This window comes from Canis aureus, chromosome 9 (assembly GCF_053574225.1).
Source record: "Canis aureus isolate CA01 chromosome 9, VMU_Caureus_v.1.0, whole genome shotgun sequence".
NCBI classification, from domain to species: domain Eukaryota; kingdom Metazoa; phylum Chordata; class Mammalia; order Carnivora; family Canidae; genus Canis; species Canis aureus.
In genome coordinates, this window is record NC_135619.1 from 30,307,287 (window position 1) to 30,323,664 (window position 16,378).

Consider the following 16,378-nt stretch of genomic DNA (forward strand, 5'->3'; position numbering starts at 1 on the left):
ACAGTGCTAGAATTGTCATGTACTACTTCGAATCATTATTACTAATAGAACAATAAAAGCAGAAAAGGAGCTGAAAGGCAATGTTTTCTTTACATTCTACCATCTGTGCAATAAAATGACATACCCCAGAAGAGTCTACGGTAAATTACCCATATGACAGAAGACCATTTAAGCTATACATGCAGGAGCGTTGCTTGGAATAATGAGATATATATCATATTAAATCTAATGAGGAAAGCTGTTGCAAAAATCAAAGGAAATTTCCCTTAATATATCCATATGAGTTACATTAATGCTTCTCTTGAAATAGAAAAAACAAAAAGCATAAACCAATCTGAAGCGATCTCTTTCCTTTTAATCCTTCAAGAACCCAGTGGATTTATGGAATTGTTTGCTTCTCTATAATTTTTCTTTAATATTAAATTAACAGTACCTCACCCTCTCATTTGTCGCAAATAATGCCAGGGAACACAATTAAAAAGACAACAGCTCTTATCCCCTCTCCGGTCATGGAATGTTCTAAATCCCTGAGAGAGGAACTGCTAAAGTAGGGGGAAAAAAAAACCAAACAAACCACCAAATACAAATGATGAAACATCTGCCAGGAAAAGCAGAATCCTACATAGGATAATGTTTATGCACACATCATTTTGATTGGTATTAGACCGTTTACAGTGAAAACTGACAGATCTGGTTTCATTATGACTTTTAAAACTCAAGCTCAACCAGGTAAGAGTTTTTTTTTTCTTTAAACGCAAACGCCTCGTGTCAATATTCTTTCTCACCTACTGTCTTTGATGCAGCATTTTTCCTTGCTGAGGCTGGCACGTCCTCAAGTGCAACTCTAGAAGCAGACTCGAACTCCCCCTCGATACCACAAACAAACGTAAGAAGCCTTCCTAGCACACACAAAAGTACAACAGTGGTTTTGCAAAGGTCTGGTTAGTTCTGCGTGTTGGCAGCGATCAGAGCAAGGAATGAAAATAAGGTGCTCTGAGCGGAGTGAAAAGGAAGCCTGGCCGCTTCATCCCCACGATGCGACAATAAAAGCATCCTCCCCACGCCTCACACTCGGCCGGGAAAGCGGCGCGGCGCGGCCCGGCCCGGCCCGGCCCGACTTACCTTGTAGACGTCCCCGTAGGTGCCACTGCCGACCCTCTGGACGAGCTCGTAGTCCTGCTGCGGGTTCCGCCTCAGGATGTCCGCGGCAGGCCGCAGCGGGGCCTCCATCTTCGCTCAGGGCCCGGCCCCCGCCGGCTCTGCCCCCGGCGCCCCGAGTCCCGCTAACGAGGATGAGCGGCGCCGCTTCCCAACATGGAGCCTCTGCCCGCAGCTCCGCCTGCACGAGGGACGAGCAGAGGCTGCAACCCCGGGCGGCCCGGCCCCTTCCCTTCCGCCCCGCCGGGGAGCGCGGACGAGCGGGCCTGGAAGGGTCCCCGGCGCCCCCTAGTCCCGTCCGGGCGCGGCCCTTCCCCCTCCCGGCCGTCCGCGAACAGCCCGCCGGCCTCCCCGCCCGCCGGGGCCTGGGGCCGGCTCGGTACCCGAGGGGGGCGGCCCCGCTCTTTGTTGAGCGCGGAGCCAGGGACCTACTTCCACGCCGGCGCCCGCGTCCCGCGTCCCGCGACCCGCGTCCCGCGACCCGCGACCCGGCACCCGCTGCCGCTGCGGACCCTGCGCCGCCGCCGCCGCCGCCGCCCCGCACGTCCGCTCGCAGGCGGCGGAGGCGCGTACCGCCGTCGCCGCCGCCGCCGCCGCCGCCGCCGCCGCACCACGTCCCCCACCCGGGGCTGCGTCACCGGCTGAAACGTTCCCGGCCAGCGTGGGTCGGCGCCCAGCGGCCCGCCCGAGCGCGCCGGCCGCGGGACCAGAGTGCCGCCCTGAGGCCTGGTCGGGACACGACAGCCTCCCGGCCGCCAGGCCACCGCGCCCCCCCCCCGGCCGGGGCGCGTCCTTCCTCCGCCCAGGCTGCGCTCCCCGCTGAGGTGACGGACGCCCCCCACCCCCACCCCGGGCGGGCCTTCGCGAGCCTACCGGCCTCCGCTAAACCGCCCCCCCAGATTCGCCAGGTAAATTTGGAGGGTGACGGGTAGAGGGGGGAAGGGTGGGCGCGAGGGCAGCCTCTCCAGGCCAACACGGAAAAGGTAGGTAGGCTGAGGGCACTGGGCCAGAAGTCACCTGGCCGCGGGGGCCGGGGAAGGAGGTCGCGGGAGTGCCGGCCTGGCCGCGCCGCGGCACACCCTACCACTGCACCTTCCTGTTTTGCAAATCATTCCCGGTGGTACCAGTTTGAGGCTGCACTACACACCTACCTGCACAACCTGTCTTCTCCTGAGTTTTTCCACGACATTTCCGAAAGCCTGAATTCCCAGGAAGCCTCAGTGGCCTTTATCCCTGTTGGCGATACACGCTATGCCTCATGGCGGGACTGCGCCTTGCATGGGATCCGGAGTTCTGCAGAAGATAAAAACAAAAGCAGAGACCACAACCTGCTTCTGGCTCTACCACCTCCTCAGTAGGTGATCTGGGGCAGCACATCATATTTGGCGATATCTCAGGGTCGTTATCTGCTGCTTTTGGGGTTAAGGTTTTGTATCTGGCACACCCCCCCCAAAAAAAGTGTTTATAAGGCGTCTTACAGAATTATAGAGAGGGTTAATCCATATAAGAGGTCATAAACTACTTCACAGTGCACAGAGTATGGAAACAGGAGTTCGAGGAAGTCATTGGGCTGATGTTTCACAAGCTGTTTTGCAATTTCAGTTCCAGTCCTGTTCGTTCTGAAGGTAGAAATAAAGTTGCCAGATTTATGTATTTCAGTAGAAATACATAAAAGATATTTCAGTAGAGGTTTCGAACAGAAAAGCCAGATAATGCTCAGCCAATGCGTTTAGTAACTGAAAAATCAGGAAAGAGCAAGTTGCGGATGTTGGCTTGTGAGTTTGAGCATCCAATTCAATTCCGTTCTTGGGCGATATACTCCTTGTTGGTGATCATTGTAATTAATTGTATAATGTAGAAATTAAATTTGCACCTTAACAGGACGAGGAATATATGTATTTTCTTGTGCTCCCTGCACAAAAGGCACTTATTTAGCGAACATAAGTAAGCTCAGACTTACATGCTCTATGGACAAAGCCTATGTGTTTGCTGCATTGAAAAAATTGTTGAAGAACAGTTCCTTCTTTCAAAGCTTCTTGGCACTTGTTTTGGTGGGCACATACTTTTGGCTTCAATGACTCAAAATCTTTTCAAATGTTCTATTGGCATCCTAGTACTTGTTTACAGTCATAAATTCTTTTTTTTCTTCCTTTGACCCTATAAGCATTGATCCTTTTTCTAGTCTGGAGTTTATTCTTACGTATTTATACTTGCATTATTCCAGAGAATTTGAGGCAGCATACAGAAAATACATACTATTACACAAGATAAAAATAGGTAAATGAAGAAATAGGTATGATGTTAAAGAGAGGGAAAAGAGGATACTAGAGCAATGCAGCAAATTTGCCAAAGCAGCGGGGTTTTATAGTGTTTTTGAGATCACAGTGAAGCAGTTGATCAAGAGAGGCACATCTTGTCCTACTACGAAGACTTTAGAGAATTTTACCTCATGAGCCTTCATAAAGTGGAAACGCTGAACTCCCAATTTGAAACAAGGGTAAGTGTCTGATAATCCTTCAAGCATGTTATTCTTGAAGCACAATGTTTGATACGAATTGAGTAATAAAAAGTTTGAGGTCATAGGCTTCAACAAGACTCTGGAGTGCAGATATTTTTATGTTGCCAGCAATGGCAGATCCATATGCTTTGACTATCAATTCAGAGGCGGATAGCATGGAAAAAGTTGAAATTTTACATGGTGATTTAAAAATATGTCTGCTATAATCATTACTTGTACTGCCATTGATGCAAAGAGGAAAACATTTGTTTTATTCTAACTCCAAAAGAATCTTATTTAAAAATCTTTTTTAAAAATACTGGTTGAGTTCATTTAAACAAGATCAGTGAAATCATAGCTGGTGAGTTAAATATTACATGGTTGGTAGAGAAATTCAAGTTTAATATCCATAAAATAAACATATGGCACATAAATTTAATTTTACATTCTAAACAATTAAGCACAGAGCTTTCAATAATATAATGTAATAATAATAATTTTAAAATTGTAGCTAGCAGTTTCTTACAAACTGCTGAATGTTATAACAAAGTATGGAATAAGAATACGTATAACTTGATAAGCCCTTTATCTCTGCCTCATTATCATATATTCTTTGTGTCTTCATAATATCTGACATGTAAAATATCTTCCAGGTTTTACTCTCATCTACATAACAACCTGTAATGGTTTGCTCTGTGTTTTGTAGTGTTTTTCCATTCTGTCACAGTTCTTTAGTAAAATGCTAATTGTAATCTGTGGCTCCTAGTTTCTTCAGCCAAGGCTGAATTAAAAAAAAAAAAAACTGGGAACATAAAATTTTTAACTTCTACCTAGGTAAGGTTTGCAACTAATTATCCAAGATAGAAAGCCTTATCAAAACTCAAGTGTGACAGAACAGAGCATGAGGACATTAAGTTTTGTGTATGGAACATGTAGGCTTAACCTGTATAATCTCCTGATGAACCTTCTGGCATAAACTAGTTGCAAAATGTAACACTGTGTGATTGAGTTTATTGCTCCATGGATTTGTTAGATATAATTAAATTTTGGAAGACATCTTCTGCCACAGTTATGATTTAGATTTTCAAATAGTTCAGCTATTCTTTCTGTTACTAATTAGAGTCGTCTATTGAGGGAAGAATCATGTTTTTGAAGAATAGAAGAGCTCTATTTTGTTCTGGACAGCAGTAGACCATGTATCTCATTCAGAATCAGTATCAAGTCAGTATGAGGGGAGTTTTAAAAAAGAAGTGTTGGGGGTACCTGGTTGGCTAGATCAGTGGAGCATGTGACTCTTGATCTCAGGGTTGTAGGTTTGAGCCTACATTGGGTGTAGAGATTACTTAAAATCGTTTTAAATTATAAAAACAAAAACTTAAAAAATAAAAAAAGAACAGTTGCATATTCCTTTTTTTATCCAGCTTGAAATGATCATCTGATATGTTAAAATTAACCTTGATTCCCAGGATGAATTTTAGGTTTTTATCAGGATTGGTAGCAGGGTTCCTGTATTTGGCTCACAACTTGATCCCGTCTGCAAATTCAGTAACTAAGAAAAAATGTAAGTTATAAATAATCTTGCGTTGTTCCTTGATTTCCTCACAGTATAATAAGTATAACATTCAGAAGGGATGCTTAAAGTTTGCTTATACCTCATATAAACTAATGTTTCAAGAAGCCCTAATGGTCAGAAGAGACCACAATGCCTCACTGTGGCCCTATCCTATACCTCTACCACTCTTACAGTGTTCTAACTAGCTCTTTTTTTCCTTGCCCCTTTAAGATGAGTATAATAACGGCATTCCACTGTTTCTAGTCTCAGGGTGTTTCACTATCCCTTATTAGTTCCTTAAACCCTGTTCTCATTTTTAAAAATAGTCCTTTCATTAGATTCTCTCTTTGTGCTGTATCTTTCTTGCCAGAACCGTGATTAATAGTTACAGGTATTAGAAGAAACCTCAGGAAAGAAACCCTTGCTTTGTGGGATGGTATTACTCACATAATCTGGTGATTACCTATATAAACTTCTTGCCATGGAAAATGAAACAAGGGTGTCACAATTACTGAAATAACCATCAATAGTGACAGGAGATGGAGGGCGCAGCAATGGAAGGCCAATATCTAGCACTTAGCTGCTTTGGTAGTGATGATCACTAAAATCATGCTGTCACTTGCTCTGATTGCCTCTGAGAGAATACTTGGGGGAAAAAAAAAAAAGACAAATGGCCTGAGTTCCAAACTGAAGGCATGAGTAGAAAATCCAAAAGCTTCTTTGACAGCTTCAAAGAAACCTATTTCTCATGTAGCTGAAGGGGAAATAATGGCTGAGAATCAAGCCCATAGCTGAATAGTAAAGGCTCTTGAGTTGCAATAGTATTTAAATGTGAGACCTAGATCTGTTATGCCAAAGTAAGAGCTCTGGTATAGAAGTACTGGGATCCTGCAACAAGGATGGGGGCATTTGGGTAGATATAAATGACACTGAGAACTTTGAACAAGAGTAATGTTTCAAATAAGTGATAGACATTAAGGAGTGCACTTGTGATGAGCACCAGGTGATGTATGGAAGTGTTGAATCACTATACTGTACACCTGAAACTAATATGACACTGTATGTTAACTAACTGGAATTTAAATAAAAACTTTAAAAAGCAGAGAGATTTTAGCATAGCCCTGATGGAAAAGGACAAGACCTGTTCTTGGAGAAGAAAACTTTTGCACTGCTGGAATTACAGGGTCTTGCCAAATATCTGTGATTCAGGTTGACTTGAGCAGTGGTAGTCTTTCTGAATTGGCTATTTGAAGTTGGTAGTCTCTATGCTGAGATGCAAGAACTTCCAAGACATACTGTAGAGGAAGGAATCTGAAGATTCACGGAGATGGGAATGTTGAACTTGCCCTTTTATATGCATCTGGCTTAGTAATGCTCTATCCATACCATCCCTATAAGGGCCTATAATATCTGCCTTTATCAAAGCATTGAGATAAAGGGCTACAGATGTCCTTGAAAAATTATTTGGTGGCTGTCCTAATTGGTTGGAAATGATAATGGAGATGCCACAACGAAATCAGGATCCATGATTTCAGTGGGAATATTTGAGATCCTGGTAGAGTCCAGGTGGGACTTAACTGTCAAAGGCATGTTCAGCGCAATTACCATGATAACCCTCAGGAGGAAGTGATAATCAAGGGTGTTTGCAAGGATCTTCGATGGTGTATGATCATCAATGTCAATTAATTAAACCAATAGTCTACCTAAGTGCTACTTGACATATGTAAGCAGAAAAATTTCAGGTCTGATGAGAAATTGAACTCAGGTCACTGTGATGGTGATTCAATACATATCACCCAATTCTTAAACTGTAACCAGTTCACAAGTCTAGAGTACCTGAATTGAGGGAGAAGCCTCACAGTTGTATTTCTACATGTGGAGTCTTTACTAGAGCAAATCAACACAGCCCTTGGCACCTAGAATATAGCTATTGAATTGACACTTAGAATGTAGATTTCAGTTCCCTTTAAAAGAAATAATCAGAAGCAGTTTGCCTTCACATGACTTGGATAGCACTGTCATTATCTTAACCTCAGACCCATGTAAACACTTCAGTTATAATATGCTGTAATTCCAGAGGGACCTTTGTTTTCTTGATATCTAGTAGAACATCCTGTTAGTCTATTACCTTGATGACATAGTGCAAACTGGATAAGTAAACAGGAAATAGCAACTGCCCAAGATACCTTAAAAAGACCCTTTTATCAGAGGATGAGAAATAAACCTAGTTCAGAGACCTGTGCAATAGTGAAATTTCTAAAAATCAGTGGAATTACTGTGTTCTACATCCACCTCAAAGAACAATACACAGTGCTTGGTTAGACTGTTTGGATTTTGGAGCCACCATATTGCACGTGCTGCTCTCTGACCCATTTACCATGTAAATCATATGGCGGCCAGTTTTTCATAAGACTTGGAAAAACAGAATGTCCTACAGATGGTCCAGGTTATTGGCACAAGCTGCACTGATAGGGTTTTGGTACAAGAATGTGCCCTCATCTCCTGACAACTATTCTCCATTTGAAAGGTAACTCTTGGTTTGTAACCAGGCCTTGGCAAAAACTAAACACCTGACTGGGGGATACTGAGTGACTATGTTTTGTGAACTGCTCTTTAGGAACTGGGTGTTATCTAATTTACTGAATCATTAATTGAACATGGGCAGCATAATTTCATTATCAAATGGAAAGGTGTATACTGGGGTGACCTGAGCAGATATGGAAGGCATGGACAGACTTCCTTTGTACCCATCCCTACTTCTTTGCCACCACCCCCCCCCCCTTTTTTGAACTTTTTCTCATGGTCATATAGCAGAGGAAGGAAAAGCTTGGGCCTCGTTTATTAATGGTCTGCATGATATACTAACACCAACTGGAAGCATATAGCCTCTGAATTATGGCACTACCCTTAATGAGGTGGCCTTGAAAAATAGGGTTGAAGAGAAGTTCTCCCCATGGGCATAATATTGAATAGAACATCTGGTTGTCCTCTTTGTTAGGAAGGAGGTATAGATCTATATACATGGCCTGAAGTTTAGATCTATATTTATGTAAAGTGGCTAGTAGGTGGGCCAGTAACTTGGAAAGAAGAATATCTGAGAAAAGGAAATAATGGGAGAGATAATACAGATGGATTCCCAAAATGGACCCAGAATGTGAAAATATCTGTGAACCACATAACTGCCCACAAGAGGGCATTCATTCCAATAATTAGGTTTACAAGATGATCTATTCTATGGTTGTCAGCCTCTACTTGATCACTCTGGTGCTAATTCAGTGGGCCCATGTACAAAAGAATGAAGTCCAAATGTGGATTCAATAGCATGGACTTCCATTTGCCAGGGATAATATTACTACCCCTAGGGAGTGTTTAACTTGCTTATAGCAGAGGCCATTGCAGGGGCCCCATTATGGTAGTATTTACTAGACAGACCAGTCAACCACCTGGTGGCAATTTATTATACTAGATCCCTTCCATTATGCAAAGAAAAGGGATTCATTCTCATGGAAATAGATACAGATTCCAGATACAGGTTTACCTTCCCTGCCTGGAAAGTTTTGTTTTGTTTTTTGTTTTTTGTTTTTGGGTTTTTTTTGTTTTTTTTTTTTGTTTTTTTTTTTTTGTTTTTTTTTTGCTAGTACCACAATCCATGGGTTTACAGAATGCCTTATTTCATCATGTATTATAACATTAAGTTTAAGTGAGAAACTCCTTTTACTTTGAAGAAAATATAACAATGAAATCATGACCATGGAATTAACTAATCTTACATGAAATTCATCACTTAGAAGAAGCTAGTTTGAGGGAATGGAAGAAAGGTTTGCTGAAGAATCAGTTGTGGTGCTGGCAAGGAGATAACCCAGTGAGGATATGAGATAGGACTTAACTCTGTAGCCATTGTATGTTGCCATCTACCCTACATTCAGAATGTGTGAGCTTAGGAACCAAGGGATAGAGTGGTAGCTCTTCTACTATTCCTAACAACTCACCTGAAGAATTTTTTTCTCTACAACTTTATAATTTTGTCTTTAAAACATTGGGCTTAGTGGATCTTAAGGCCCAAGGGGCAGATACTCCCCAGTAACACAGTCACAATTTCATTAAATAGGAAACTGAAACTGTCAGCTGACCTATAAGAGGCCTTTTAGCCATTGAGGCAACAGTTAGGGGATCATTGTACCGATTGGAGTGATTGGTCCTCACTATTAAGGGAAATTGGTTGTTGCTCTACAAAGAAAACAAGAAGGACTATGTCTGAGACCCTACATGTGCACTAAGATACCTCTTGGTATTCACGTGTCTAATATTACTGAACGATGGGAAGCTGCAGCAACCCAGTAAAGATAAGGCCACTAAGGACTTGGACCTATGGAAGTAAGTTTTGGGTCATCCTATCAGAGGAGATACCACTGAAGGATGGGGAAAAAAGGAAAGCTGTGATTATCACCTTAGGCCTTGTGCTCAAAAACTATCTTCTCTCCCTGTTTCCTTATTATCAGGACCACAGTTTTATTGACCTTTTTTGAGTGGCTATGTCTATCAGATGAGACAGAGACCCTCCCCAATGCTAGGGGAGAAATCTCAATTGGCCTAGCCTCATTTCTCTTACTACAAGGATGGTTTATGATAGACAATTCTAGACAATAACAGGTAAAGTCTAGGTAAAGTCTATGGGAGTGCTTCTGGAGGGTTTTCCTTGTATTTATCAAGGTACATAAGGCACAGACATGCCTTTTTCTGTTTCTAGGCATGGCTAACTGTGCTGATGACTAGAATGGCAGATGCCATTTTGGAACCCTGATAGGAGCCCACATTACAAAATAAGTCCACATGCTAAAGGTAGTGAAGTGCAAACTTGGTCCTTGTGGCCAAAGCCTGCTGTTATTCTCCAAAATCCATTTCCCTTCATTTAAAAAAAAATATTTATTTCAGTAATCTCTACATCCATCATGGGGCTCAATGACCCTGAGATCAAGAGTCACATATTCTTCCAACTGAGCCAGCCAGATGTCCTCCCTTCTTTCTTTAGTATTAGGTCTTTTACATTTTAGTTAGATACACATATACATAATATATTTATCAAATAAGTGAGACATGTACTGTCAATGGTATTTGACTAGAGATGATATGTGCCGCTTTTGGGTTATATTTTTAGAATGGAAATATGCCCTTCTTTCCTTTCTTTCTATTTGGCTGAATGAGGATGCAAATGCCCAAGTAACAATCTTGGCTTATACAATGGAAGTCCAATATTAGGTTCTTTGATATTTCAAAGCTACCATATTAGCCCTGGAGGGTTTATGTTCAGATTATATCAGGAGAGAGAAATGAATATCTGTCTTAAGCCATTGTAATTTTTTACAGCAGCCAAATCCATGTCCTAACTAATATTGTTAATGATGTTAAGCTGCTGAATTAATCACCACAGAACAAACCTGTCTTCAAAAAAATTATGTGACAGTAAATGTCCATTTGGATTAAGCTATTTTGAGTTACAGCCCAAAGCATTTTAACTGATATACTTTTCCAAGCTTGCTAGTTATACAGGGAAGGAATGAGTTGTAGCATCAACTACTGAGAAACTTGTGATTGAGAGAGCCCTTTTCATTCTTAAGGAGGTTACATTTTATTTTATTATTTTTTCTTTTTTTATTGAAGTATAATTAACACAGTTATATTAGTTTTAAGTGTACAATATTAAATAGGCCTAGGCATTCCTCAGTGCTCAGTGAGTATGCTCTTGATCCCCTTTATTTCACGCATCCGCCAGTCACCTCCTCTCTGGCAACCACCAGTTCTCTGTATTTGATTCTGTTTTTTTGTCTTTTTTGTTCATTTGTTTTTCTTAAATTCCACATATGAATGAAATCATATGGTATTTATCTTTCTCTGTTGGACTTACTTCGCTTAGCATTATGCACTCTAAGTCCATCCATGTTGATGCAAATGACAGAATGAAGAGAGCCTTTTTTTATGATGGGGAGAAATGAGCATGGTGAAGGAACTGATGGGAAAAAAATCATTGAGGATATAGGAGGGAAGGAACAAAATATGGAGTAACATCCCAGAGAAGTCAGGATGAAAGGAGAGCTAGAGTACTAATGTACAAATACCTTTTCTTCTTTTTTTCTGATTTAAAATAAACTTGACTTTAATTTTTTAAAAGCAGCCTAGTAATATATACCATGCCATATAATTCACCAATTTAAATTGTGTAACTCAGTCATTCTTAGTATATCCACAGAGTAGTACAGAATTGACTTCAAACATTTAAAAAAAATTTAAACACCCCAAAAAGAAACCTGTACTCACTAGCAATCACTCTCCACTTTTTCCTTAACCCCTCTTCCACCCTCCTGCCATAGGTGACCAGTGATCTACTTCCTGTCATTATAAATATGCTAATTCTGTACATTTCATATAAATGGAGTCATACAATATGTGGTCTTTATGATTGACTTCTTTCAGTTAGCATAATGTTTTCAAGATCCATGGTGTAGCATATACCAGTACTTCATTACTTTTTATGGCCAAATAATATTCCATTATTTAGATATACAATGTTTTATTTATCCATTCATCAGTTATTTGGCATTTAGGTTATTTCTACCTTTTGGCTCCTGTGAATCATGAGTCTTCCTGTACAAGTTTTCACATAGCATATGGTTTCATTTCATTTGAGTATATATGAGTGGAATTTCTGGGCCATATGATAACACTATGTTTAACTTTTTGAAAAGCTGCCAGACTGGGCAGCCCCGGTGGTGCAGTGGTTTGGCGCCGCCTGCAGCCCGGGGTGTGATCCTGGAGACCCAGGATCGAGTCCCACATCGGGCTCCCTGCATGGAGCCTGCTTCTCCCTCTGTCTGTGTCTCTGCCCCTCTCTCTGTATCCATGAATAAATAAATAAAATCTTTAAAAAAGAAAGAAAGAAAAGCTGCCAGACTGCTTTCCAAAGTAACTGCACCATTTTATATTCTCACCAGCAGTGTATGGGTGTGCCAAGTTCTCCACATCCTCACCTACTCTCATTATTGTCTTTTTCATCCTAGTAGTTAAGAAGTAGCATTTCATTGTGAGTTTTTTTTTTTTTTTTTTTTTAAGTAGGCTCCACTCCCAGTGTGGAGCCCAATGTGGGGTTTGAACACATGACTCTGAGAGAAGCTTGAACTGGTATCAGGAGTCAACTGTGCCACCCAGGTGCCTCTCTTTGTGGTTTTGATTTGCATTTCCCTAGTGACTAGGATATTAATCATCTTTTCATGTGTTTTTGGCCATTTGTACGTCTTCTGTGGAGAAATGTCTATTTAATAGATCCTCTGCCCATTTTTAAAAATTGAGTTATTTGTATTTTTACTCTATCATACTAATACTTCAGATTCCAACTCAACACCACAGTATTCATTCTATCCTTACCCCTTTCTTTATTATAACTTCATCTTAAAAAGCAAGAAATCTGGTTCTGCTTATGTACCATATATTTGTTCAATCCTAGTGCATATATAAAATAATTTCAGAATTGCTAGCCCATGTATGACTTGGGAGGAAAAAATATGAAGTATCTTGTATACTTGAAATTAATGTAACATTGTATATCAACTATACTCAAAATAATTTTTTTAAGTAAACTGGAGTATGATACTTGTATACAATTTCTGTCTCTAGTATTATAGCACATAGTCAAAATACTGTTTTCTAAAGTTTTTCAGATTAATTCTGAAATTAATTTCTCAGATTAATTCTTCCTACACCTAGTTATGTTATTTACCTGTAATATAATTCAGTTCACTTAAAAAATTTTATTATTTACTGTTTGTAATTCCATTTTGAGGCCTCCCTCTACCCCCATATCTTGGTTGGTTTCAATTATTTATTTATTTTGGAGAAAGTGAAACATTACCATGGCTCTCAGAAACAGCTATATAAAAAGGTTACATCTAAGAAAGTATCAGTCTTCCTCATCTCTACTACCCTGTTCCCATTCTCCCATTACTTTCACTCTATTCTCATCCATCCTATAGGTAACTGATCTCACTAGTTTCTAACTTATTCTTCTTGTATTTCTTTTGTGTGGATGAGCAGATATCTTTGTTCTTTCATATCCTTTTCTTTCTTTTAAGGATAGGTAAAGTATTTTCACTGTTCCCCCTTCCATTTGATAGTATTCTGGAAATGAGTCTGTATCCGTTCAAAGAAATCTTCTTTATTCTTTTTTATAGCTGTGAGGTGTTCATTGTATAGACATATTCAACCACTCTCAGATACAGGTATCTAAGTTGTTTCCAGTATTTTGCAATTTCATAAGATGCTGTAATAAATAACCCTGTATATATGTATTTTCATATGTATTTCATATGGTTCCTATGTATTTGGACTAGATTAAACTCATTGTTTTAAAAAATAAATACGTTCTTTTTTTTATTATTTGTTTAAGAGATGAAGAGGGACAGAAGGGGAGAGACTATTAAACAGGCTCCACACCCAGCATAGAACCCAACTCGGGGCTCGATTATATGATCCTGAGATCATGACCTGAGCTGAAAACAGGAGTCAGATGATTAATTGACTGAGCCACCCAGGTGCTCCCTAAAATAAATTTTTCTAACAATGTCTACTGTCAGAGTCTAGAAACAGTGAAATTTCTGCTAAGAATGAGCACAACTAGCACCAGATCTTGGTTTCTGAATTTTTTTTTTTTCTCATTACAAGTAGGCAGAATTTCTTGGAGAAGTTGGCTAATTCTAGTCCTGAGGCAGGGAAAAATACAAGGGAAACTTGAAGCATTTTCTTATGCCAAAAAATAAGGAAGTGATCAAAGACAAATAAACAGACGTTAAGAGGACATAGATGTTACCTTGAAGGGATTCCCATTGGTGAAATTTAGGGCAATTTGAGAACTAGAAAGAATAATGAGGGTAAATAACACAATAAAATTTTTTTGCTTTAGATTTCATAAATCCATAGTGGTTCTCAACAAAGATGGGAAAGGGAATGCCAGCTGCTAACTGTAAATGTAAAAGAAATTATATAATTATTTTAAAATCATGATTTAAAAATCACTAATATAAACTTGATTCAGGGAAGGGTATCGATGGATTCTAAAAACCATTGAGTGAAGTTCTTAGCCAAGATAGTCACACAGTCTCAAGTATTATCCTACGATTACCTATTAATTACAAAGAGGTTTTTTAAAAAAATAAATTTCTTTTTCAGTTAAAAATATATATTGTAAAGGCCCACATATAGGAAAAAAAAGGATGTGTATTGAATTATACAACTGTGTGTGTGTGTGTGTGTGTCTGTGTGAGTGAGTGTACTATAATTTTTTAAATGAGATTCACTGAAAGGGATTATCAGACTGGAATGTGAGCTGAGAATTATAAATAAGATATATAAGAAAAGCAGAACACACTTCTTTTAGTCTATGAATTTGGTTTGTAGGTACAGGATTGAGATAATTCCTATCTTCCTATGTTGTTTCATTAGTGTTTAGGGAATGTATCTCTATTGAACATAGTCCCCTTTAAAACTATAATGTAAACTTGGTTTACAGTGTTCACAGCTCTGAGGTCACTAGAACCATTAACCAAAATATGGAATGTATAAGATTTGGCAGTGGTGGTGAAGTAGTTTGGGTTTTGATATGTTGATTTTGAAGTGTCAGTAGAAAAACAAAGTGGGGCAGCCCCGGTGGCTCAGTGATTTAGTGCAGCCTTCAGCCCAGGGTGTGATCCTGGAGACCCCGGATAGAGTCCCACATTGGGCTCCCTGCATGGAGCCTGCTTCTCACTCTGCCTTGTGTCTCTGCCTCTCTTTCTCTCTCTCTCTCTCTCTCTCTCTCTCTCTCTGTGTGTGTGTGTGTCTCTCTCATGAATAAATAAGTAAAATCTTAAAAGAAAAGAAAAGTGAAGATGACCTCAGACAGTTATAAATTTGGTTCTGGTATGGTGATTTTCTCTCTTTAAGAAAGCTTAAGACTAGGGATGCATAGGTGGTTCAGCAGTTGACTGCCTGCCTTCAGCTCAGGGCGTGATCCTGGAGTTCTTGGTTGGAGTCCCACATCAGGCTCCCTGTATGGAGCCTGCTTCTCCCTCTGCCTATGTCTCTGCCTCTCTTTCTCTGTGTCTCTCATGAATAAATAAATAAAATCTTTAAAAAAAATTCTTTGAAAGAAAGAAAGAAAGAAAGAAAGAAAGAAAGAAAGAAAGAAAGAAGAAAGAAAGCTTAAGACTAGAAGAATAGATTGGGGAATTATCAGGATGGAGATCTTGTCTGAAGCCATGATAGCAAGTTATATTGAGTGAACGTAGAATGAGGAGTTGCTTATGATGAAGAATAAGCAGAGACCAAAGATCTGGTAATTAAGAGACCGAAGTAATCTTGTAGGCAAAACTGATCTGTAGAGTGTGGGCAACAACCAAATGCAGGAGAAAACTGTGTGAAGAATAGGACGGATAATTGTATCTTGAGAGTCAAATAGCATGAAAGGACTGTTTCTAGAGAGATTGAGAATTTTTTTTAAAGTGTTTATTGCATTTTGCTTTCTATTCAAAACTGCAACCTTTGTGTCTGCCAAGGCTCACTCAGACTATGTAATATGATTTTACTTAAAATATTTGGCAATATAGGGATACCTGGGTGCCTCAGCGGTTTCAGTGTCTGTCTTTGGCTCAGGGCGTGATCCCCAGGACCCAGGGATCAAGTCCCACATCAGGCTCCCTGCATGGAGCCTGCTTCTCCCTCTGCCTGTGTCTCTGCCTCTCTTTGTGTCTTTCATGAATAAATAAAGTAAATCTTTAAAAAATATATATGTATTTGGCAATATAACTTCAGAGTTTTTCTTTGCAAATCTAGTGAGTAATTTTGCCCACTATATGTTGGGTTAGTTACATATTATGATGGATCTCCAGCTTTCATTTATCTTGATCTTGATCTAAATTTTGCTGTCCTAATTTTAAAAGTCAGGCCTGTTTGGTATACAGGTACAAAAATGCCCAAAACCCTCTTTACCAACATGACCTTGCTTTTAAAATGGGTGGGGGGGAGGGGTATAATGCCTGGTAGGTAAATGCAGATTATTTTAACGTTTTTATAAATGTTGCCTGCATATTTTAAATGTTGCTTGCATATTGGCACTAATGTGTAACTATGCTAGAAAACGGGTATTTGAA

The 16,378-nt window shown here is 40.0% G+C and overlaps 2 protein-coding genes across 9 annotated transcripts in view; one reads left to right on the plus strand and one right to left on the minus strand.

The window, feature by feature from the left end:
* Window positions 1-2,449, minus strand: part of MAP4K5 (mitogen-activated protein kinase kinase kinase kinase 5) — a 108,849-nt gene extending 106,400 nt beyond the window's left edge. For 2 of the 4 annotated variants that reach the window (XM_077909240.1, XM_077909238.1), the window contains exons 1-2: window positions 1,591-1,693; window positions 1,123-1,339 (exon numbers count right to left, since the gene is read on the minus strand). In XM_077909240.1, the coding sequence (XP_077765366.1) occupies window positions 1,123-1,230 (108 nt within the window). In that variant the 5' untranslated portion in view covers window positions 1,231-1,339; window positions 1,591-1,693. Of the gene's footprint in view, window positions 1-1,122; window positions 1,340-1,590; window positions 1,694-2,309 lie in introns of those variants that run through there. The other 2 variants (XM_077909239.1, XM_077909241.1) reach the window with 2 other exon arrangements.
* Window positions 1,868-16,378, plus strand: part of ATL1 (atlastin GTPase 1) — a 74,069-nt gene continuing 59,558 nt past the window's right edge. Inside the window, exon 1 of one of the 5 annotated variants that reach the window (XM_077909242.1) lies at window positions 1,868-2,066. The gene's annotated coding sequence lies outside the window, so the exon portion shown is untranslated. The other 4 variants (XM_077909246.1, XM_077909244.1, XM_077909243.1 and 1 more) reach the window with 4 other exon arrangements.